Source organism: Stegodyphus dumicola, chromosome 9, assembly GCF_044657685.1.
Source record: "Stegodyphus dumicola isolate Sdum_Otavi_A_Nest chromosome 9, ASM4465768v1".
Lineage (NCBI taxonomy): Eukaryota > Metazoa > Arthropoda > Arachnida > Araneae > Eresidae > Stegodyphus > Stegodyphus dumicola.
The window spans coordinates 110942902-110969493 of record NC_140776.1 but is presented as its reverse complement, the minus strand read 5'-3'; the positions used below and the strand labels follow the sequence as shown (position 1 = coordinate 110969493).

Here is a 26592-nt window from a genome sequence, read left to right as displayed (position 1 = left end):
TTGATTCAGGATGCAACATAAAATGATGCGGAGTAACATATTTTACACCTGGTTCTTCAAAGTCTATTACTTCTTCAATGTTGCTCATACTTAAATATTCTTCCATACAAATTCACAAAATTTAGGCGCTTTGCCTAGGCTTTTCCGCAGAGAATTTAAACATATCGCAGTATTTTTCTTAGATTCACCAAGACACGACGGGTCTTCTTACTACATATCTTTACTACATATTTTCAGGTTTCAGTCTTAGAATAGTTTTTTAGAAAATGCTGTTCACAAATTTCTGTTTCATTAGTCTTAGAAATCTCAAAACTTCCTTGTTCGTTTTCGGTTTGCCAAAACTCCTTTCCTGCTCTTTCTGGCTTCAAATTACCTGCACTAACAATGTAAGTTACTTTACCCTTGAGCAGAAAGAGTCCCAGACAATAAATTGGATTGGACCAGGCTAAAAAAAAATTGTCATCAGCTAAATCGATGTTTTCGAAAGATAAAACGTTGTTGTTGCTGTTTTTGTGACTAAATTCTCTTGTCTGATATCAAAGCAAATCCACGAAATTCATCGTTCTACCCTCAGTTTTGAAGGAGACAACCCCGAGAGGACGGCTCCGAGGGTCTCCCGCCCCTCTTTCCCTACCACGAACCTCTAGAGAGGACTTCCAGCTCGTCGTAGCTTTTGAGGGCCCGCATGCCGCACAAACGCACTGCACATTAGCAAATGTCCATGCCTTCTACAGGATTCAAACACGGGCCCTTAGGTACGGTAGTCGGAGTCATTAATCACTATCCCGGTTGGGGGATAAGATGAAACATTAATCTCAAGAGGCTTACAGGGACATTCTGTAGTTTTAGGATTTAATTTTAAAATTAAAAAAATGTAAACTTAAATCAAAACTCTGTTTCTGTTTAGAATAGTCGCACTAACTCTAGATTTTATATTCAAAGACAAATGATTTATTCCTGATACAGCAATGTTAGGCTTTCCTTCATTTACTTGAAGCAAATCGCTAACCTTTTGCTCATAAAATTTGAATGAGATACATTCCGATGACCTCATTGATCACGTGACTTATGTATATCTTTTAAACAAACAATGCAGATGACGTCATAGATCACGTGATTTATGTACAGCTAATGCAAACAAGCAAGGTCATTCTTCCTCTTCTTCTCTTGTGGAATGTATCTCATTGGCACCGATATCTAACAAACTTCTAATTTTTGAAAAAGTTAACCCGTTGCATCTTTAATCTAACAAGCAAAAGCGCTGAGTAAGGCAGCTTTTAATTCGTTCGCGAGATTGCTCGTTATTGAAATAAGTTTTGATCAGTATTAGCTTTCGCTAGCAAAGGTTGAAACGATGGAGCCGATGCGTCCAAAACCGAATGAATATTTTTATTTTCAATAGCTGCGAAACCACCTCTTTATTTATTTTTTATTCACGAAGGAAATGAAGAGTCCCGTGCTGTTTTTACTTAGAAATACCACAAGAGAATTTATTTCTATAATAAGTCACTTTATAATTTTGTAAGGATTATGTTAATTTTATTAACAGTTAAATTTTGAGTTAAACTTCCTTTCCTATCGATAGAGAGATACCAGCTATTCTGGCTGCAAGCGTCCGCCTTTTTAGGCTCCTTTCTCGTAAGCTATTATTACGCTCGGCCGTACTTTAGACCCTTGATAGTTTCGCAGTCAATTAGCGTTAAGGGGGCCAACTCTGCTAGAATTTTGATAGCTTCGGCTGTATCTCTTTCGTTAAGATAAATTTAGTTTAATTCTTAGTCTCTTAAGTTGAAGCTCAAGTGTCAGCTTTATTGTACAACTCCAAGACGGAGTTTTGTTAAACTTTAATTCGAATAATAAAGGGTCATGTTACCCTTCTATCTCTTTGTTTCCTGTCACACGAACTCAAGCGATTATTCGCCTACCAGTTCTTAAGATTCTTCTCTTCCAACAGTAACTTAGAATTACATAGTGGATAATCCTACAATTTCTAAACAGTTGAAACACAGAGGTTAGGATTTTACCAGCTTTACGTTTGTTACTTATTTAAAATTTTCATATTGCTCTATGTCTTAAAATTATAAAATTAAAATTAATTATCTAAAACTGCAGTACTTTTAAAAGTGAAAAAATTGACAGTTTCACTCACGCGTGTGCCGAATTTGAGCAATACTTCTGGCGGTCTCGCGAAATTTTTGTAAATATTATGGGTTCCTGGGGGTCGCGAAAAAATCTCAGTAATAAAAAGGGATCGCGACTGAAAAAAGTTTAAGAAACCTCGTTTTAGTTAAACACACACACACACACACTCGTAATAATTCGTATCTCTCGGTGGCATCTCAGAACACACTTCAAAAAATCAACAGAAGTAGCCGCGAGGCTGCGCTACGAAGCAAGTACGCGCGTCATCTCGTGGTGTGTTATATAACCCCTCCTAACAGGAGAGGCAACAACTCCTAACAGACAACACTTCTGTTAGGAGGTGTTGGTTTAGAATAGGGTTTCTTAAACTTTTTTCAGTCGCGATCCCTTTTTATCACTAAGATTTTTTCGCCACCCCCAGGACCCCATAATATTTACAAAAATTTCGCGGGACCGCCAGAAGTATTGCACAAATCCGACACACGCGTAAACTCTCTGATAACACTTTATGTATGTACATACTTGGAAAACACGAATTTTATGATATTTTAAAATTTACAATTTTTATGAACATTTTCAAATTTACGATTTTTACGAATGCTTTCAAAATTAAATTATTTGTTAGGCCATCCTGTAAAGTACACAATATCAACCTGTTTATTTATACACATAAAATAAATTAAATTCCGAGAATCCTTGCATGGTGTCACATCGAAATTTTTTCGAAACTGAGTCGTGGTCATCATTTACATAGTACGCATCCAGTGCTTCAAGTGTTCATTTGTTAGATTGTATAAATTATGTAATTGTGATTTTGGAAAAAAAATAGGTATGTGTTACTGATTAGCTTTGACGTTTTTAGGAGTCATTATCCTAAACTTATATTTCAGTCCCAGACTGTGTCTGAAATTAAGAAAACGACTTTTAAAAGAAAATTTATTTCTTTGGAGATGAAAATACAAAATTATAATTGTTTGCTAAAAAGGAGAAAAGGTATCCGACGTTATAAAAAGTCTAACTTTAAATGAGGCAACTTTGAGGACAATAAAAAAAAATTTGTTTTTTAAAGTTTTCAGAACGCATCCCTCTATTTTGGTTTGGTTGTTAGTCTCGTAAAATACAATCTCACACAACATGGTATTATCTAGGAATCCATCGTGTACAGGGAGAGGGGCATTTGCATACACATAGACAATGGTTACATCACAAAGGGCAAACATATTAAGAATTAAAAGGGTTTGTAAAATATTTAAAAAAAATTTTATTACAACTAGCTATGTTTTACTTTTTCTGTTATATTGCAGTTATAAAATATTAGTGACTAATTTAATTCAAGTAACTGACGATATTTGCCGAGTAAAAATACATACTGAATATTTCAATAAGCAGTGTATGATATTTCGGTATTATTATTTGTACAGATATTCCAACATCGGACAATATACTTCTGCGATACCTAAAAATATGTCTGTTGTGTATGTGTACTAAATCATTTCACAGTAATTTAGAAGCAAAAATATTACGTCAATAAAGTAAAGATGTTTTCATCTATCTTAACTACAATAGCGGCTGAGAGAATGGTATTAATCATCATCGTTTGAGAGCGTATAAATAAACAAGAACTTAAATCAGTGCTGTTTCTTTGCTGAATGAAGAACTTATGTAAATCAGTAAATGATAAAATAAATAACTCCATTACAGCAGGATGCTATAAATATCATTCCAGAAATCGTGACAATTTTTTTTCTGCAGTCGAAACAATGAAAGTTGCTTATTCAAAGCTAACCCATACTCTTTCGATGAAGCATATTTAATGTACTCGGTTAAATGGTCCTTATAATTTTATCACCATTATTTCATGGTCACAGAGCTCATAGCAATACAAAGGAATATAAAACTCTCCTGATTCTCTTCTGAGATCTCCTTCTTGATAGTAAGCTCGATTGAAGGTTCTGGATAAAAGTTGTAGTAACTAATGCAGATAAGCAGACGATAGAACGTATGGCAGCTCATCGGTTATCATCAGTTACGGTAATTATATTTTTACAAGAATTTAAAAAGTCATAAGCAAATTTATAAAGGGTTTTCTCTCTTTATAGATAAAATTTAAAAATAAAAAAGCGGTACTTACATATTAGATAAGTTGTTTAAAGTTTACAACCGTAACTTGTTCCTGTATTCAAAATTCGAATAATTTTATGAAAAAAGTATTTGTTTTGTAAAAATTAATACTTGAATAGAAATTGAATATTTAGGCCAAAAACATTATATTACAAAAAGTTTTTTGCCAGCTGTAATATTTAGAATTTTGTAACTTGTAAATGGCAATGGATTTAAAATATGCAAATACAGAAAGAAATTTTAGCAGTTCTGTATCATGAAATAATCTTACACTCACTACATCGTCTATAATATCACAAACAACTTTATCTTTTATTGAACTGTCACTTAATTGTGCAAACTCACATAGCTTTGTTTCGAAGATCACTTATATAATCATGTATGGTTTCGACGCCCTTTCATTTTTGGTGAAGAATAAATGTCCTTTTCTAAAAATGTGCTTCTAAAACCAAATCAAAAACCAAATAGCAGAACAAAAGCAAGATGTGTAAATGGAATTATTAAAATAGGTACATTGTTGTAACTTTACGGTATTGCAATTGAACTTTACAGCAAGCGATTTATGACAACAAAAACATTGTGCTGCCAAAACTTATAAATTATTATTAGCCCAAAATGGCTATTAGTCTCGAAACTCAATTTTGCTTTGTTTCACTTTTCATCCAAGTTTATTGCCATTCGGCAAAATGTAATAGATTTCTCTTTCACATTTAATATGTCTACTACTGATGAACAAACTAAGCCATCTAAAAGCAATAGATGCAGCTATTATAAATAGCATGTTTACTTCCTTGTATGAAGGAAGCACTGTAATCGCGAAATATTTCGGCTGTCATATTTCAATGAAAATATGCATTTTAATTGCTCTCGAATCCCTTTGAACGATGTTTCTGCGTGACATCTGTATGTATGGACTGAATAAAGAACTCTCTTTTTTTTCCACAAATAGATTGCAAAATGGATTTAAAATGGATTTAGAAGAGATTATTTTCCTAACATCTGCATCTGTATCATCTGTATTTTCTGACATCTAACACTTCGTGACATAATTTCGCATAACTCAAAAACGAGTAGCCTCAGAAAGTTGAAATTTTCTGTACGGCACTGCTATAACATGTAGTTGTGCGTCTCGTTTTTTGATTGCAATCGGTCGCACCAGACGCCCATTTACCCACTGTATACTATATACTATGTACCCACTGTATTACCCGACTCGGTGAGCTCAGTTATTTAATCTTATTATATTGGCAAACAGTGCATATTTTGCTTTAAATGTGATTGGATTATGTTGTTATGTTTCGGTTAAGGTTTTTATGACATAAGTAAATCTGCATGCAACAATTGCAGAATTATCAGCAATTTAATAGTGTAAGCGGTGCTAAGCCTAACGAGGCCGTCATTTGTTTACATTTGAAACTCTTAGCAAAATAATGAATTAAGTTAGTTTGTACACCAACATGAGCGGTTTCTTGCAGAGTGAAACCAAAAGAGAACTTTCAACTCTGTGCACCGATAAATCTGCGTTCCTGCACGCTGGCCAAACTGCTTGTTTTTGAGTAGAAACTCTAATTTTAAAAAATCGTGTTTTTTTACTATTTTTAACTGTATTTGGTGTTTTACTTTTTTCTCTATTTTACAAATTTCAATGAAGATGCTTTGAGTTTTATTAAGTATTTTTGATTTGCCGCGAAGTAAGAGTTGAATTAACTGAATAAGAAGTATATATAATGAAATTCAGGGAAATAAGTTTAAATGAAACGCAGCAAATAATCTGCATAGTTTAATAGACAGTGCAAGAAATTCATGTAGCGTCCACATCAGATATTTTACTTTTAAATCCGATTCAGTTAAATAAAAATGCATTTAATTCAAGATATAAATTATGGAAAACATTAAATAATTTTACAGAACTACATTTTATTTTTTTCACTTTTCAAATAACAGACGATAATGAATATTCCCATGTTAGTCTAAATATATATTCATCTAGAATCTTATAAAATGTTTCGCTGTTCCTGCCTGGGCCGTCTACATTGGTAATCTCTTCTGATAAACCCTATTAAACTTTAAAGGAGCCCTTTTGGGCGAACGTTAAACTCTGAAACTTTCAGTTTTTTTAAATTCTATTTTCATAACATAGCATATTTTAACGTATTCTTCTTTATTATGAAAGCCACTCTCTAGAAATTTCAAACAAATGAGGCTATCTTTAAAGTTGGAGGCAAGATTTCCATCAAATTTCATTAGTTCTAGTAGCTTTAAATTTTCCATTTTAAAAACAATACACTCCAGATACTATATAGAATAAAAATTGTTCAGTTATAACTATCAAAACTTACTTATTTATATACAGAAATTCTAGAAAGCATGAGACAAAATTAAACTGACTGACTTCTCTTTTAATGTAATGTTTTAAATGAGTTTCGATTCACAAGTTACAGTAGCTTAGTGTCGCAGTACGTTATAAACTTTCAGCATCTTGAGAATAGAATGATTCTACCAAGTGAAAATTCATCATTTGTTAGCCCAAACGGCGTTAACCCAGAAGGGCTATTAATTTCATTTTGGCATTTTACGTTGGTTCACTATAAATGTCGGTTCACTTTTCAAATTGCTGCCACCAAATATTAGAGCTCTGTGTTAAAGAAATTAAATAATGAAGAATCTGTATAAATGTACGTATGTTTCTCGCATTGTGATAAAACAACGGTACTCAGAGTCATCGAATTTTGAATAACGTAATCTTCCACTGAAAATGGGCATCTGAAAGCCGCAATTTGAAATTTGTTTTATTATCGATTTCATATTTGTAACACATTAACGAATTTTTGATAAACAAACTCAACGATTTCAAAGCAAGCAATGGCAATACTGTACGGGGGGGAAAATTATCTCCAGCGCGCGAGACTGTGTATCGGAAATTCTAAAGGTATGCTCATTTAAAAATTATTTTGCGATATTGCTACTGAATTGAATTTTATGGATTAAGTGTGAAGAACGTGATATTTAGTAAATAAAGGTAGCACACAAAACATTAAAAAAAGTCCCTTTGGGCGTAATTGTAAAATCTGAAAGCGGTCAGATTTTTTTTAATATAAAAATAAAGACAATTCACAACAGTAAATTTTCTTAAACCGAAGTAGAATTGTATAATCTGCAGCACCAGATATTATACAGTATACAGTCTTTTCTACGTTTTGAAATTTCTTCGCATCTAGAACAGCAGATTATTCTTTAAAAAGTCCATTGTACACAGAGCGGGATTTAGACTTCATAAGGCCCTAAGCTATTTTAGATATGGGACAATTTAATTTAATTTTTTCTGTACAATTTATCTTGTTTAATTTTTTCCTCTTCTGTGAAACCGATCAGCAGTAGAAACTACTGGAGTCGTCATGGATACTCTGTGTATATAGATGCTCACATTTGTTTTCGAACACTTCTATGTTCGGAATTGATTTGCATAAATTTTGCATTAAGTATCGAAACAGCAAATATTTTTCTAATATGTTATTTTCCCTCTATTTTAAGCTTTACTTGCCTGTATAAATAAAGAAGAATGCCCGTGCGTTTGTCTTTCATTCAGATCTACAGTTTTATTTCGATCTTGATGAAATTTTCAACATTTGACTTTCGAAACAAAAGAGAGGTCTACACTGTAAAAAAAAAATCTGTAAGGTTACTAGGAAAACTCATGGAAGCTGGGATGCCATGGGTTATTTGAGTAACAGAAACAGGTGTTTTCGTTGTAACATTACAAGAGTTTTGCTTGTAATGGTTACAGATCTTTTTCTTGTAATATCACAGCATATAGTTATGTAAGTAGAACATATTTTTCTCATGTAAATTCCCAAACGATATATCTGTAATGGTTACAGATTATTTGCGTGTAATATTACAGCAAATAATTATGTAAAAAGAACATGTTTTTCTCATGTAAAATCCCAAACGATATATCTGTAATGGTTACAGATTATTTGCGTGTAATATTACAGCAAATAATTATGTAAAAGGAACATGTTTTTCTCATGTAAAATCCCAAACGATATATCTGTAATGGTTACAGATTATTTGCGTGTAATATTACAGCAAATAATTATGTAAAAGGAACATGTTTTTCTCATGTAAAATCTCAACAGATATATCTGTAACCGTTACAGGTTATTTGCTTGTATTATTATAGCAAGTTATTATGTGAGTAGAAGATACTTTTCTTACGTAAAATTCCAATGGTTGTATCTGTAAAGGTTTCAGATTATTTCCTTCTAATATCCCATTAAGTAATTATGTGTGTAGAATATATTTTTCATAGATAATACTAAAGGATATGTCTATAAAAGTAATAGATTTTTTTGTCTAAAATGATGCTTATTATAATAAAATATATTGAAATCAAGATGTTTTGAGTAAAACAATATCTGCATGTGTATATCATTATACAGATATATGCAAGTGAAGTATAATAGTTTGGCTTTTTAAATTAGTCAATTTGACCTCAGAATAGCATTAATTTAAAAGATGTGCTTTCAACAGCAATGTTGTTTTTTCAAAAAGTAACATTAGTCTGCTGCAGAGTACTTTTGTTTTATGAAGAGAAACTTATGTCTGATATTATTGAAAGGCCTTTCATATTATCATTTTGATTAATTTAAAAGTTCAAATTGATATGCTACTCCTTATATTTGCCCCGTAAAATAGCTGAAAAAAATAGTATGTTTTATTTGCATGTTTTAGTGTCAGTTAATACGATATGTTATAGAACTTTCTTTTTAGTAATTTTAGCTAAAATAGACACATGTTGCTTTAGATTTAACTTATATGAGTAAACGTGTTGCATATTGATATGATCATATTATTACAGTAAAAGACATTTTGTGAAATATTTCTATGAAGAACTCAGAACAGCTGTTCTTCATATTTCAAAAATATACTCTCTCCTTCTAAAAAATGACATTTTCAGTAAATTAAAGAATTCAACATAGCAATGAACTTCATTTTGTTACTACAAGGAATTCAAATTTTGTTCATACGCTTGAATTACAACGTCTAACTAATCTTTTTATTCTTATCTGCACTCAGTGTTTGTCAACAGTCTGCTATTGTTTGAAATAATGCATAACTTTTTTTACTTACCTTCAAATAATTTCCTTTGAATTAACAGATAGATGTGTGTGTATTTAATTATGGCAAAGCTCCCTAGGGCTATCTGCCTAAGGGGAGGGATGCCTTCGTGGAGGACTTTCTAAGGGAAACTGGCTCGTATACACGTTACACATGGGGAAAACCACGAAAATACCCATGCAGCCAGCCCGTTCGCGGGATTCGAACCTCGGACCGAACTACCAGTGTTCAGCGACTTTACCGCTCGGCCGCTGGTGGGCCTAACAGATAGAAGTCTTTCATTAAAAACCTAATGTCATGCTTTTTGAATAAGCATAAAACTTTGCCAACTGATCATAATTTTTAAAGCCTTGTTTCCCTTAAAATTCTTAATACAATTATGCCTTTAAGAAATTTATTTCTAAAATTAATACTTCAGTTTAGCTTAAAATTTAATGCATTTTAATTTTACCTATAATTTTTTACAAACATAATATGTAATAAATCAAAGCTTAATATTTACCATTTCGAAATTGATACTAAAAAAGTATTTTTAGTTATTATAAATTTCGAGATTCGCATACAAAATTGTGAAATAAACATGTGACAACAGAAAACAAACTTTATGCTCTCTCTATATTACAGCATGTTAATTAAGAAGTTTATTGAAATTATAATTTTATTGTGAAACACTATGAAGCAAATAATATGCTAATTAAAATACAGACGTAAAAATAATTTATTACTTAATTCATAAACTTTACATAAAACCTGAAAAAAGAATTAATTAAAAAATAACATAATATAATTTAATAAACATTTCATAAAAATTCGTTTCGACAGCTTGGAAAAAATGAATGGTTTTTCCCCTCTTTGTAAACCATATCTCCTAAATAAAGAAAAAAACATTTCTTTTAAAATCATAATCATGCTCTTATAAAGCTTATAAAAATTATTTTAATAGATGTTTTAAACATGTGTTTATATAACACTTTTAATCATATTTCTTTATAATATCTTAATTAATTAAGAACAGCTTAAATTCTTTAAAAAATTGGATTACAGTGAACCGTCTCATTACGACTAGCTACCTCAGTCAATCACTTTTTAAATTTAACCAGCATTCCTCATAAAATAACTAATTAGTAAACATACTTCTCTAGGATGCCCACTATCATTTAAAGATCAAAATTTTCAGGAATCACGTATAGCTAGCTTAGAGAAGGTTCATTGTACAAAAACAGCCAATATTCAAATATTTTCATAAATGAAGCCACCATAGTTATTAAATATAATATACAGTATACTTATATTCAGAATTCAGAATTTGAATAAATTTCTCGAACTGTTTTAGCATTCGAAAAATATTATATTTATTACCTTAAATTTCTAAAACAATATTATATATTCGTTCAAAGGAATCACTGGGACTCGGACAACATTCCCCCCTAGCTTTCTTTTAGCCCAGGATTCTGAATATGTTTTAAAGATTTAGGTAATGTTTGTCTTCCTTAAGGCGCTCACAAAACAAGTTACCCTAAATATTTTGTCCGCATAGTGGTCATTTTCATCTTACTAACTGATTTGTTAGTGGATTTTGGGTGCATGGCCTATCATTGATGAAACAATAATAGTGAACAGCTTCAAGAAAATGGGGATATCTAATGCTCTTGATGCCATATTCCCATTTATATTTACTAATTTTATCTTCCGAAACTTAAGAGGGAAAAATTAAATGAATAATTTAATTTCCAAAGAACACAGTCACAGGAATATAACAAATGAAAAGTAATCATGGATAAACTACTACTATCACAATATTATTTATTTAAAAGAAATCTCTATTTTAATAAGAATACACATAATTGCAACTTCTAATAAGTTATCTCAATTCTTCTTTATAATTTGAACTTCTGTCATTCTCATTGTTGTTCTTGCAAATCCTTAGGCCTCAGATCATACATAAATAATTAGAGAAGGTTGTGGTCCGATGCTTGCTAGGGTGAACATTCAGCTGATATGGCAAAATTGCACAGTGAATGGCAGTTGGTATTTGCTTTCACTATCATAGATCATTGTTTGTATTAGGCTGACATAATATTCAACAGTTAGAAGAGAAAGATTCAACGGGGCCTTAAGTGTGCAAAAGTTTGCCTTTGTTAGTATGACGAAAACAATCATTATGTTGATAAATCCATTTTAAAATCTTGGGATATTCATTTTCTGAATGCATTAAAAGGGGGAAAATTATGTAAATATTTTTTTAATTTTCAGAATCTGGTTCTAAAGCTGTGTGGGGTGGAATATGCTACGCAATACGGTAATTCTGAAGATCATTGCTCGTGGCAGTACAAACTAAACGGTGATAACTTGCATGCTGTAGAAGAAGACACAAATTGCAGTTCCAGATGCATTAAATGCTTTGAGGTCTAGGGAGTAGCAGTGGGCAATACTAAGAGTGAAATTCAAGGTATAGAGAAGTAGGAATGAAAATTACTTTTATCAGATAACTTAAATGGTTATGTTACTAAGCGTTCTTATTGGAATGTAGGTTTCTTTTAAATAATAATACTATGATAGTTACCAGTAGTTCATTCATGAATATTTTTGATTAGTTATGATCTTATTGTAATCACATCCTTCAAAATTAAATTGATTGCTTAATTTCCCCCTTGATTTTCATACTATAATATAAAAGGAGGAAAAAAGTCTGCAAGTAAACATAACTCCTCTTTCTCTCTCTGTATATAGACATGTATCTTCGTGTGCAACTAAGCAAGACAAATGTGACTTTTTCTTCTTAAAAAAAATTGTGTAAATAAATAGGATGAGAATTAAGTTCATTTCAAAGACTTATGACACATGAAATATACATGATCAAAATAAATTAGAAAATTAAGTTCAAATAAATTTTAAGCTAAATTACGTGTTGCAATGTAAGTTGCAATAATTCAGTTGTAATAATTAATACTAACAAAACCAAACATAATATTCCCATTCTGCAAAGTATAAAAATTCTTCTGCAAAACTGAAAAAATGACTAACACTTTAGCTTTTTTGATAACTTTCAAATTCACTCTTGTTTGCATTTAGAATTTATAACTTTAATTTTCCACAGAAATTTGTTTTTGATTTTAAAAAATTTCACTGGCATAATTTCATTCACTTCAGCATATATTAATAGATGCAGAAGGTTTTTGTACCTTACATAATTTTAAATCTTATGTAAACTAACGTAATTAATAACAAAATCAAAACATAGATCAGAAACAGCATAAAATTTAATTAATAATTACTACTAGTGTCACACGAAATGCTATGAAATTAATTAATAAAATAAGAATGAGATAAAATATATAGAATTAATATTCCACATGTGTGAAGTTTGGAAGTTTTACATTAAATATTTTTTTAATTAAGTATTTTTAAAAATGACCCCTTAAAGCATGGGACCTTTCGTAATTAGAACTTGCAAATCCACTTCGCTAGTCTTTCATAACATTGCTTTTCTTTTATTAACAAGAAATATTGCATTCAGTTATTTAATTTAAGATATCAAAAATAATGCTACTGAAAGGCATGAATACTTACTTAAATTTGAAATTAATTTGGTTGACTTAAAATAATATTAAAAAAAAATAAATCTTCATATATACGTCTAAAAATCAGACCTTATTAATTTTCTTTTATTTGAACGATATCTGAATTCTGCCTTAGTTTGGACTAGTAAATCATTGGGCAATTAAATGCCAAGCTATAAGAGAACTAATGTAGTTTACAAATGCACTGAATTTTATTTCCGGTATTAACTTTCAAAGAAAGTAAAATTTTCTGCATATTTGCATCATTTGGATTGATAGAATATGGCAAAGCATGCAAAGGCTATCAGCCTAAAGGGAAGTATATATTCATGGGCGGTTTTGTAAGGAAAAGTAGCTTGCATTTTCATTTATTCATGTGTGTATATATATATATATTTACATTGTTAATGCTAAAATCAGTGCTTCATTAAAAATTCATTATTATTTTATTTTTAATACAACATACAGATACAGAATTGTTTTAAATTCCAATAAACAATAATAATTTATTTTTAAGAAAACTTATTTTATGATTTATATATTATATTACATGAATAAGAGAAACATTTGTCAAGAAATGTATTAAACTTGTATTAGCAGATTCATGCTATCCTAGTAACAAGACTATCATACTTCAAAACTGTATTAAAACTGGGCAAAATAAAATCAACATAAATTCTACATTAAATGTTTAAAAACTTATAAGTATGCAATGGTAGTTACATATACAATATAATATATGTTGTCATTTATAAAATATTAATGAAATGATATGTTTGGAAATAATGCACAAAATTTTAGTTTTGTTTTATAATTAGTTTAACGAATTGTTAGAAAAATATTTTAGGTCATTTCCATTTTTCCCCTGTTGATATTGGTATATTAAAATATATGGAATAATTAAGTTGCATCTAGTTAGTAAAACAAAACATTACGAAAAGTATGATACAGCATATTTTTAATCAATATAATTACTTCATTTTGGAATTATAATATTTTCGTAAGAAATTAATACCACTGAAAAAAATATTATTACACTAAAGGAATAAACGAGATTCTCGACCGCGTTGTTCAAGTTTTTGTAATTTTACTTCATAACACACTCGTACATAAACATATTAGACTGAATTATAAACCAGGTATAACTAATTAGATAATCCTAGAAAAAGAATAAACTAAACCTAGTAAGCAAAAAATATATACATTACATTCAGAATTCTAAATGTTTATATAAACGTTTCTCGCAAGGCCTGCCGGGAAAAAGATGTCAAACGTTCTTTGGTCAGACGATTGGAAAAGAACGCTAACATGATTAGTTTTGTTTTCAACAACCACATTACCATTTCAATTAAATACCACAAACAGTGATTAAATTTTGGAATAATTAGTTTTAAATAATAATACGGGCAATTTAAGGCGTAATTTATCGGATGCACAATGACAAAATACTACTATTAGATCTGCATTTGGAATAAATATTTTGCACTCTTTCAACTCATTAGACATTACGAACACTGATATTAATTAATCGCAAAGCTTAAACGTTTAAATACTTACTCACTACATATAACAGTGCAAAGTGCATGAGAATAATCTGCATAAAATGAACAAAAAATATTTCAAGCAGTAATTGTAAACATTTTCTTACTTAATTGCGCTATACAACCAACATGCATTCAGCCATGTTTCTTTCTGCAACTAGCTTTCAAACACTTTTCTCCTGATTGGCTAATTTCCAGTCAGTCACGTGATTCTTCCACGTGGCTACTGAAACATTATCTGTAATGCTACAAGCAAATCAGCTGTTACCGCTACAGTTTCCTTTCAACCTGTTACCATTACAGGAAATTCTTCTGTAACTTTTTGATTTCTGTAACTTTACAAAACTTTTGCCTGTAAAGAGCGAACTTTTTTTTTACCGTGTATACAAGATTTCTCAAAAACTACCCCATGGGACTTATACTCTTTATATATATATATTTCTTACATTATTTTAACGAAAGTTTGATTAGAAACTGAGCGATTTAAAAGCTTTGTGTTGCCATTCTGCAAAGCGTGCAATGTTTATGATTCAAATTTAATCGGAAAATTCTGCGATGCCGCTCGAGAAAAATCGATATATTTATTTGTCTTTCGAATTAAATAAACAAACTTAGCTATTTAAGAGAAATGTATTGCCATTTCCAGAATAAAAATAATCTTCCGTTCCATGCAGCAGTGTGTTATCGTACGTAAAATATTTAAATTTTCTTTCAAATTTATTCTGTTATTAACTAACAAATTAAGTGATTGAAAAGTAATAGACGCAGAGTCATTTCAATTATTAGTAATTACTAACAGTTCCCCTGAAATGACACTAGTTAGATTCATCAGAATCATCTACCCATATATATAAAGAAGAGTGCCAGTTCGTTTGTTCCATACAGTTTACTACAGTGCTACAGTTTACTTCCGAACCTTATGAAATTTCACAAACTTGACCTTCAAAAAAAAAAAAAAAAAAAAAAAAAAAAAAGTCATTGTTTACATAAGATTTTGAAAAAAACCCTACGGATTCCATTCTTTATATATTTATAAACTTTATGTGAATGTAAGTTTCAATAATCAAGTTTTAATTAACAAACAGCGATTTAAAAGCTTTATGTTGCCACTCTGCAAAGCGTAAGGTATTTGAGTTTAAAATTTAATCAAAAAAAAAAAAAAAAAAAAAAAAAAAAAACTCAGCGATATAAAAAAATGTGTGCTACCATTCGAGAAAGCGCAATTTATTTGTCTTTCGTATTTAATAAACAAACTCAGAAATTTAAAAGAAAAATGTTTCTAATGCCCAAATTAGTTCGTTCCGGGGTTCGAGTCCCGGCGAACGGGCTGGCTGCATGGGAGTTTTCGTGGTTTTCCCCATGTGTAACGTGGATACGAGCCAGTTTCCCTTAAAAAGACCTCCACGAGGCATCCCTTCCTTTCCGTGTAGTGCCTAAGGGCGGAGCACGTAATAAATTTAAAAAAAAAAAAAAAAATGCCCAAATTAAAATACTTTTAAGTGGGCTACCGTTCAGCAAAGTGTAAGATGTTTAATGTTTCTTTCAAATTTATTTAGTTATTAAGGAATAAACTGAGCGATTTAAAAGCAATGAACGCAGCTTCATGTATATTATTATTAAATATTTTATCTAGACATTAAGTTTCTGGAAAACCACCCCAAAGAGTTCACACTCAAGGCGTTTACATTAGAACCTTGTAATACTCCCCTCCATGCAAGTTATTCACATTAGGTTCAAATCGCCTTTGTTACACTCCCGCTATCAGTCGAATACATGCTAAGTAAGAAATTTAAAATTTTGTTTTAAAAAATAAATAGATAAATAAATAAAATTTCTACACAGTTTTAATTTTGAAAACTCATCACTCATCTTAGCTTCATGTAACGTCTGTTGTATTCTCGCTATTAGTTCTTACTTTAGATGGTGCAGAAGTCGTTTACTCTTTAAAACAGTAAAGAAAGCTTTTAAAATAGAATTTAAATGCGATCTATATAAAAGTTTTTCGCAAATATTTCGAAAAAATTAGCCCCACCTCCTAAATCAAGTTTTTTCACTCTGCTTAAAGCCCGGGCAAAGCCGGCTGTTTGAGCTATCTACAAAATAAATATCATTAAAATATTTCTTGTAATAAAATTATCCAGTTAATAAGTGATAATCAGAAAGTGTTAATCAGAAACTCACATAATAATTCGGACACTCGAAAGTTCTGTTGAGATGTTTTGTCAGACGATGCTTCTTGTCATAACGTTTTTTTAGCTAAAATGAAAATACATCACAAGAATTATCGTCTGCGTTTGGAAATTTTTGGTTGCTTAGCAAAATATATTAATAAGACGTGAATATGACAAGACGCTACAGAATAACGACAAACTTTGTTAGAAAAATAACAGTTCATCTTTTGACAAAAATGTTCAAAATATCCAGAAAAATCCTTGGTGTAAAGTATTCAACTATGTGTAATTTTATTTATTATTTTTTAATTTTTTAACAAAAAAAGATAGAAATTGCAAGGAACTGTTGAAAATGCACTTAAGCCTGAACCACATTCCAAGCTAACCCGAAGGAACTGGAGTTTTAGCCTATGAAAAATAAAACAGAACCCACAAATTAGTCCTGTAAGACTTGGATGTGGAAGAAGGATTTGCAGCAGAAACTAACCGTAAAACTATTCGAAAAGTTATTACAGCATTTGGCTACAAAATGAGCCATCAGCAAAAGGAAAATCCTTCGTACAATATATATATATATATAGGTTTCAGATTTTAAATTACGTCAAAAGGGGCTTTTTTTACCATTTTGTGTATTACCATTATTTATCAAATATCATGTTCTATGCACTTAAAACATAAAATTTAGTTCAACAGCAATGTAGCAAAATAATTTTAAAATGAGCATATCTTTAGAACTCCCGATACGGCCCACCAGCGGCCGAGCGGTAAAGTCGCTGAGCACTGGTAGTTCGGTCCGAGGTTCGAATCCCGCGAACGGGCTGGCTGCATGGGTGTTTTCGTGGTTTTCCCCATGTGTAACGTGTATACGAGCCAGTTTCCCTTAGAAAGTCCTCCACGAAGGCATCCCTCCCCTTAGGCAGATAGCCCTCGAGGCTTTGCCATAATCACACACACACACACACAGAATTCCCGATACACACAGCTCCGCGCCCTGGAGATAGAAAGTTTTTTTCCACGTAGGGTGTTGCCATTGCTCACTTTTAAATCATTGAGTTTGTTAATCAAAAATTTGTTAAAGTTTTACAAAATGTGAAAACGATAATAAAACAAATTCCAAATTTTGTGGCTTTCAGATGCCATATTCGCAGTAAGATTACGTCATTCAAAATTGGATGGCTCTAGGTACCGTTGTTTTATGACAATGCGAGAAGCATACATACATTTATGCAAATTCTTCATTATTTAATTTTTTTCAAATATAATACGGGGCGATAGTATTTGGTGGCAACGATTTGGAAAGTGATACGCCGTTTATAGGGTTCCGACGCAAAATTGCAAAACGAAAACAATAGTCCTTCAGGGACAATACCCCTTTGGACTAGAAAAAAAAGAAAACAAGAAAAATATGCTTGGCTTTTGCAGAATCTTTGGTAAGCAAAGATTTATCATATTGGAACAATGTTATATTTACAGTGTCAAAATTTAATACATTTGTGTTTGATGGATGAATTGCTATACAACGAAAACTGACTGAATAACTGATCCGGAAAAACTATTACCTACCATTAATCGCCAGGATAGAGGCATAATTGTTTGGTGATGTTTCGTTGCTTCCTGGTATTGAAAATTTATTTTTTATAGAAAATAATATGAAGTTGTATCAATATTCTTAAATGAAACATGAAAGCATCTGTAACAGTTGTAATCAAAGGAATCGTTTGGCGAAAAGTACGATCGCCAGTGTCACTGTTATTAGCATTCCTAACCTGGCGGTTCCTACTCAAGAATAAACAGCTCTAAAGTCCTACACCAGCTTACTACAATCGGACTACAGCATTAAAATAACTAAGAAACGTAAATTTACTTAAAAAAATGTTTTCAGAGTAAAGTGAATTTGAAATGTATAACAGGTGACTAAGGATTCATACTTTCAATTGTTCAAGCATCAGTGTAGTTATTATAGTTTGTTTATTTATTTTAGTTTTGTGTCTGTGTATTTGTGATCTTCTCCGTAATCACAGAAGGCACTTTCTATCATCTGATTCATCAGGCTCCTATGAAGCAACCTGCCTGCAAGCCTAATTGTTGCAAAAGTATGCATTGCCCTCATCCGAAATGCCACTCGGGCCAGAAGATGAAACCCCACGCTGGGTGGTGTGGTTGCTGCCCAAAATGCATGACGCAGCTAAGTAAGTAGAACTCATTTCACGCTTGTCATCTGTTATTGTTAGAACTGATTCTGAACGGTATAGTAGCTGAGTTTATTAATCAAAATTTCATTAAGTTCGCATTGCGAGCGCCTCCTGTCCAATTAGTTTGCGCTTTCATAACAGTATGTATTAGTCCTTTCGCTTGAAATTCCATCATTTATATGATGTTCAATGTTTTCTTGTGCTTGATGGTTATCCTTTTAATTTTTCTTTCCTTCTTTTGTCTCGTAGAAGAAGGATCTCCATGCCAGCCGAAGCCAAAACATCCTTGTCCGAATATGCCTTCAGCAGAATGCGGTTGCGGATTAAAATGCATGCATGGAAAATGTTGTAAACACTGAAGGTAAGATTAAATTACAGTTAAATTGTTAAAATATTATTTGTTGCTTTCGAAAATATATTATTATTGGTAAATGACTGTTTTTTCTTCATTTTAATTAGCTCTCATAGATACTTATGTACTTATGCCGCAACCACCTTGTAGAAGTCGCCAAAATTTGCAGAATGCGCCAAACTTCAGCAACCATACAGCATAATAATTCGTTATTTTTAACAAGCAATATACCATTGTCATGTGTTTTCTGTTTGTTAGTTTTTATAGCTAAATCGTGGTACTTTATACCTCAAGCTTAATTTTTAAAATATACATTTGTTTCCTGCAGTGGAAGAAATTTCAGAAAAGTTTATGAAGAAGTAGTGCTGCCATAAAGTCGCTAAGCGGGAAAATAGTTATAAATCTATTCTGAAGGCGATAGTTACAAAATTTTCAACAGAACTTGAAAAAAAGAGGAGAAAATAAAATCTGTTGTTGATTTTAGTATTGGTATTCTACTTAGTTATTCTAATTCAATTCTTTTGAATTTCTTCTGTTCAATTTCTATGAATTGTACTACTGTATTATATTATTCTGTTCCATTCTATTTTATTTCTATCAGTTTCTATTGCAGTATATTATTTTGGCATATTCTATTCCGGTGGCATTCAAACTAGGGATCGCGATCCCATTTTGAGTCGCAAAAATTAATAGTGGGATGGCAAGATAGGTAAAAATTCTGAATTGAGAGTGTATAACTAACGATCGACTCTATGATTGGGGTCGCGAAGTCGTATTTGGCTTCGTTTATAGTTTTATGTGGTCTCACTGCCATAAAATTTGAATACCACTCTTCTATTCTATTTCTATAAAAAGAATTCTTTTATTTTATTTCTGTGGGTTTCTTTTTTTCCCATTCAATTCTAATTCAGCTCTTGAATTCAATCTAATTCAGTTTTTATATAAATTCTTATTTAATTCTTATGTAGATTCTAATTCATTTTTTCTACTAAACTCCCTCTATTCTATACGTATGAATTCCATCCCATTTCTGTGAGCTCTATTATATTCTCATGCATTTCTGTTCTATTATATTATTCTGTTATAGTCTATTCCATTCTATTTCTATAAATATAAATCTTTTATTTGTTTCTATAAGTGTATTCTGTGCTACTGAAACGAAATTCAATTAATTCAGTTCTTATATTGTTTTTAATTCAATTACATTAATTCTTAAATTTATTATTCCAATTATTGATTTACTTACTCCATTTACTGATTATTCTCTTTATTGATTTACTTATTCCATTTACTGATTATTCTATTTAATAATATTTGGAATAAATACCTAATTAAAAGTAATATTCATTGCAATTATAAGTCTTCTTATTGACTTCTTATAGAAGTCACCGCGAACGGAGCTGGCTGAATGGGCGTTTTCGTGGTTTTCTCCCTGTGTAATGTCTACACGAACTAGTTCCATTAAAAGTCCTCCATGAAGGCATCCCTTCCCTTAGGCAGATAGCTCTAGTATGCTTTGCCGTAATCTCAGTAAACCAAACCATAAGAAGTCGCCAATTACGCCTAGGTGGTTGCTGTAAGTCACCGATTCTCAACCGGTGATACGCAGCAGAAAAATAGATGGTACGCAAGGAAACAAAGTACTTTTAACTATTAAATTCAAAAATTAAATACCCCAACATCCTATTTTAAGTTTTTTCTCTAACGCTCGTAAATTCATGCGGTCTGAGGTTTGTTCAACGTCAATAGCCGCACATAAACTTTACCAAAATAATCCGATTTTATTTTCACAAATACTTTTTTAGCCACAAGCATCACAAAATGTGTCATAAATGATGCTTTTAGAAGGAATAATAGAAATTGATATTGCATATGACAGGAAATAAAAATAAGTTCCCATAAAAAGATAATATCTCATTAATTATTTTAGAGTTGATCGATTTATTAGCATGTCTACACTTTATGCCGCTACCATTTCTGGCTTATATTGCTTTATTTTCAATTAGAATAATATTTTACGCCGATTTGCTGTCTGTAACAGTCTGTATTTTGTCTTCTTGTTGCTTTGTATTCCTTACTTTTCTAAGCGATTTGAGAATACCGTCATCTGTTTTTGAAGAGCTCGTACTATATTGTGTATTTAGATATTTGTGAAAAAATAATAAAACAAACCTAGATTTTAAAAATGGAAAAATGGCTAAGATTGACTAAGCGGAAAAGTGACGATTCACAGGTGATGGATCTAGGACGATCTACTAGCACTAAGAATATTGAAAAGAAAAGAAAAATAGTTTCTAGAAAAGATAATGAATGATATATATGAAATGATATATCCAAATGATAAAAGTTATTTATCATTTGTATTTACTTGGAATGGAGATGAAATGGACCCTCAACCTAAATGTGTTGTTTGCGGTGAACTATTATCCAATCAAAATATGAAGCCTTCGTTTCTTAAAAGACATCTTGAATCTAAGCATTCCAATTTAAAGGATAAATCTAAAGAATATTTTAAGAGGAAACTGCCGGAGTTAAAAAAATAGTAGAGAATTAAAGAAAGGTTTTATTACTTTGGTTTTGAACTTCGATCAGAAATTCAAATTTTCCTCTGTGATTTAAAATTTGAATTGCAAAAATGTTTATTTAGTTAATTATGGTTTAGTTTTTAGCATATTTAGCTGATATTTTTTGGAAAGGTAAATGAGTTAAATTTAGTATTAAAAGGACTAAATATTAATTTGTTTACCATCAGAGGTAAAATAAATGCAATGATAAAAACCAAATAATTGAAAAATTGGAAAAAAAGTATTTTAAGCTTTCTACTTTTAAGAAAGTTTTCTGACAGAAAATAATTTCAAAATAAAAGAAGATTTAGCCCCCGACATTAAAAACCCTTGTTTATCATTGATAAATAATTTCAAAATGTATTTTCCCGAGGATTATAAAAAAGAAAATGGGATTGGAAATCAGTTTTATTCAGATGTACCTGAAATTTTACCTTGTGCAGAGAAAGAATAATTGATTGAAATTTCTGTGATCGAACTCTAGCTGAAGATTTCAAAAATAACACACTTGTTAACTTTTGGCTGAACCGAAAAAAAAAAAAAAATTAAACGCATTTCAAATAAAGCTATTAAAAGTTTTACTGTCTTTTTGCTCAAACTATTTGTGTGAACAAGGATTTTCCTCCATGTTATATTGTAAAATAAATACAGAACAAAATTAAATGTGGATCATAATTTACAGTTAAAACTAAGTGAAATAAACCCAGACATAAAGAAATTGATCTCTCTTGAATAGGTCTAAATTTTAGAATTTTAAATTTTAAAATTGATAATTAAAATGGTAACTAATTTTTAATCTAATAATTTTTAGTGTGTGCATATTTAATACAAATAGCCAACATGTTGAGTTAATGGCAAAATATATATTTTTTAATATTTTTATTGAGAAACTGAAAAATAATCATTGTAAAATATAGTGGTGGTACTGAAATTTTTCAGTTTTTGTTTAGATGGTACGCGTTAGTCAAAAGGTCGAGAACCGCTGAAATAACAGATTTCATACTTTAAACGTAGCACGAATATAATTCTTATAAAAATATCGAATGATGGTTATTTAAAATAGGCAGGAGAGAGTTATTTAAAATAGGCAGGAGAGTTTATCAGTATGAATATTACCATGAGAAACTTATAGATTACTGATGAATTTTTGTTTTCAATAGAATATACTCTGTGGTTATAATTAAAGTTACCCTACTTAAACCTATATAGAGCACATTCTGGTAGGCCTATTTCGCTAAAACTTTATATATACTTTATACGGACTACGAGGAAAAGAAAACTGCAGTAAAAAATAATAATTCAAATTTCGACCACTATTGAGAAGGGAGCACATGAAAATTTAAAACTCAAATTGTAAAGGCAAAACTTTATTTAATCATACCATTTGTTCAATATGCATTCCATTTTCATATTCAAAGCTTGTTATAGGGTATTCAGCAGTAGGTTTCTCGATCATTTGCAGTAAATGATTACGTGTTATGCTTGCTTTCAATTCAGGTATAGTCTGTCTGTATGCTTCCATCCACGGACACGATCTTTAAAGAATCCTAGTAACAAAAAATCGCAGGAATCCAAGCCCGGACAACGAAAGCTCCCCAAGTCAAAAAATTCTGCCAGACAGTCGGCAAACTTCTTGAACTTACCCGATCATCTCTAAAACGGCACGAAGCAGTGCCTTCATTGGTCCGGCAATGTGAACTGTTGTACCATCTTGCATGAAGACAGTGGTTTCTAAACATTCTCGTTCCTGTAAGGTAGGAATGATTTGCTGAAGAAGTTCTTAGAAACGGGCACCCGTGAACACCTTTGAGGGCCTTGAGGAGTGTTGCCCTCAAAATTAGAGGGATCGAGAATGAGAGCAGCAGTAAATCTACACCATACAAAAATGCAATCAGGATACAGAGATCATTCATGTGCAACATTAGAATCTGCAATACTCCATATACGACTGTTTTTAATATAAGCTGCTCCGTCTGAAACTCATGCGACTAAAAAGTGTTCCAAGGTCATATATTGTCAACGGCTATTCTCGCCAAAAGAAGGCTAGCAAAATCAGTGCGTTTGTCCGGGTCTGCAAGATTCAACTCTCGCAGAACTTCTATAGTTCTTCTATGGATACCACTTTCAATGGATCTCAGAACGTTTTAACGAACTTTCTCAAATCATGTGATACCACTCGAGCATTTGTCGAAGAATGTTAACAACTTGACGCTCTTTCTACCATAGCAAGAGCGACTTCTTTGACAGTTTCATTTGCAATTCGTTTCTGTCCTCTGCCTCGCAGCAGACAGAACTCTACAGTCTCTTCATATTTAGCAGTGATCTTTTTCAAAGCCTGCCTCGCGTTTTGTAAAATTAACAATGCATATTTTTGCAGTGCAGTTGAAAAATTACTGTCATTCTGATAAAAAAACTTGATCAGTAAAGCTCAATCTGTCTTCTCTAAAGGCATGGTGAAAAATAAGTTTACGGCATTGAATACTTGCTTTTAAAAACACTCCAAATTTGATTACTGATCTTTCCATATTGCCTTATAAGGCTATCTGTCGGTCGACATTTGAACTAGTATTAAACTCTATTGAAGATTTATTTTCCCTGTAGTCCATATAACATATATATCAAGTTTCAACGAAATAGATAGACCAGAACGTGCTCTAGGCACTTGTAAATAAAGTACTTTAATTAAAGTACAGGTGGTTATAATAATCTATAGCAATATTATTCTAAGTCTCAATAATTTAAATTCTAACATTTACATGATTAATTCAAATTAATATCCTTTTCAGGTCAAAATTCTGCCAAACGATTAATGTTTTGAAACATAACAAATTCTTTCAGTACTGAATTGAAACCCAATGAATTTGAACAGGAAGGAATAACTCATTGTAATACATGTATCTCAGGAAATAGCTCTGCTGTTTCTTCATTGACAAATTTTTATTTTGTTTTACATTTTTAAATATTTTGTACTCAGAATTTTCTTTGAATAAAAATAATTTGTTAGTCGATCATGTTATAAGTTTTATTGATGATTAAATTTACTCAGATGCCCAGTGATTTCATTTAGTTATGGCCCAATTTTCTATAAACTAGGTCGAATATATTACATAAATTAGAATTATATAAAGTTTTAAGTAGACATATTTTAGATAGACTTATACGAAATTTTAGATATTTATATACAGAAATTCTACAGAGATATGTATAGATAGTCTATAAAAATCTGTGCCAACATTCTAAAAAATATATGCAGTTTTCAAAGTTTCCACGTTTAGAATTTTAGGTAATATGTATAGCATCAACCAACAGAATTCTACTGAAATTATTAAATCCAGTTTATGGAAAATAGGGCCATAATTCTAAAGAAAAAAATAATAATTAAGTTTCGTTACGCTAGTGTTCTATAAAAGATCCTGATAGAAGTTTTTAGTATATAAGCACTATAAAATCAAATAAATTTTCTTTTGGGATTAAAAAGAATGAATTTTTGAATCTTGTCCAAATTCTGAAATTATCTTTGACGTGGAGCAATAAGGATCAAAAGATTTCCTTCCCTAGGGAAGAATAAACTCTAAAACCACAAGCTCATACATAACATTCATAATTTCCTCTACCACTTCTCAAAATGTCCATCATCGCAACAGTTTTGATTAGGATTCTGTCTAGTAGCTCGGTCAAAGAATTAGAACTCAGAGAACTCATTCACGTTTTTTGGTTCAATGGTCATGGTGTTTTGAGATATGCTTATTGCAGCTCGTTTTCCTAGAACTGGGTGTCACACCTGTTTCACATAACATTCGTTTAGTACATAGAGAAACATGCAGATAAAAGAAAATAACGTAAAGGTGTTTTTCCTTACGGATGGAATATGAATTCTTATATTTTAAAAGTTAGTAAATTTTTCGATGAAACTTGCAGAAATTCCGCAAAAATATGTAAAATAAAAAAAGTTTCATTGAAGACATTGTACAATTATTATTCAAAAATAATTCATTATATTTGATTTTCATACGCTGGGAGGTTTGTTATAGTGGTATATATATATATTAGATTTATATATAGCAATTGTTCTAACATAGGTATTTTGACACAACATCGGACTTTTTCTGAAATAATAGACCATTTTTTTTCCATATTTCGATTCAAAGACGCTAATTATGCCTAGATATCAAATTTAGCAATTCTTGGTAAGAAATTTATGGAGAAATTAAAAAATTTATCTTGACGAATTTTTTTCAATTTGTGCCAAGGATAAAGAAGTTCGTCACTTGGCGAACTTCTTAATTTATAGCAACCTATTTTTCTTTGCCTTTTTTCTTTGTGCAAGAGCCGGGAAAAAAGTCATCGTTCATAATTTCGAATAACTTTAACAAAGTGCGTACACAACATTTTCGTTATTATCGCTTATAATAAATACGCCAAATTTAAAAACGCGCTAAAATGTCCATTCACGTATATCTTAGGAAGTTTTGAATAAAAAACTCTAATTTTTTGCAGGTAATGCTTAGAAATACATCTACTTTAAGATGATTCAAGAATTTTATAGGTTAAAATTCAAAATAATTTTTGAAAAATTTCCAAAATTATTTAAAAAAATACAAATTTAAAAAATTAATCATAAAAAATTGGCGAATTTTATTTAGAATGAACCCGAATTTCGATCAAATAAGTTTAATAAAAAAGATATATTAATAAATATATATAAAATTCAATTAACATTAAGGAACTAAAATTTTGAGAGCTAATATTTTAAAAACTACTGGGACGATTTTTAAAAAACTTGGCAGTTTCCATAATTTGAGTCGTAGAATCGAAATATGGAAAAAAA

General features: G+C 30.9%; 1 protein-coding gene across 2 annotated transcripts; it reads left to right on the top strand.

The window, feature by feature from the left end:
• The first annotated feature begins 4017 nt into the window (after positions 1–4017).
• Positions 4018–24772, top strand: LOC118201417 (fungal protease inhibitor-1-like). Of its 2 annotated transcripts, none has more exons than XM_085824535.1 (4): positions 4018–4173; positions 18638–18845; positions 19098–19209; positions 24551–24772. In XM_085824535.1, exons 1-3 carry the CDS (start codon positions 4144–4146, stop codon positions 19205–19207), a joined length of 348 nt encoding a protein of 115 aa, XP_085680661.1. In that variant the 5' UTR covers positions 4018–4143; the 3' UTR covers positions 19208–19209; positions 24551–24772. The 2 variants fall into 2 exon arrangements, with proteins under 2 accessions (XP_085680661.1, XP_085680662.1); XM_085824536.1 differs by having other exon boundaries at positions 4045–4173; positions 18707–18845.
• Positions 24773–26592: the final 1820 nt, after the last annotated feature.

What these genes read in the sequence shown, in the direction of transcription:
- LOC118201417 (XM_085824535.1), top strand. Translation starts at nt 4,144, where the DNA reads ATGGCAGCTCATCGGTTATCATCAGTTACG. An exon ending in ATCGGTTATCATCAGTTACG is followed by an intron (nt 4,174 to 18,637) that starts GTAATTATATTT and finishes TATTTATTTTAG; the next exon opens with TTTTGTGTCTGTGTATTTGT. An exon ending in AAAATGCATGACGCAGCTAA is followed by an intron (nt 18,846 to 19,097) that starts GTAAGTAGAACT and finishes TTTGTCTCGTAG; the next exon opens with AAGAAGGATCTCCATGCCAG.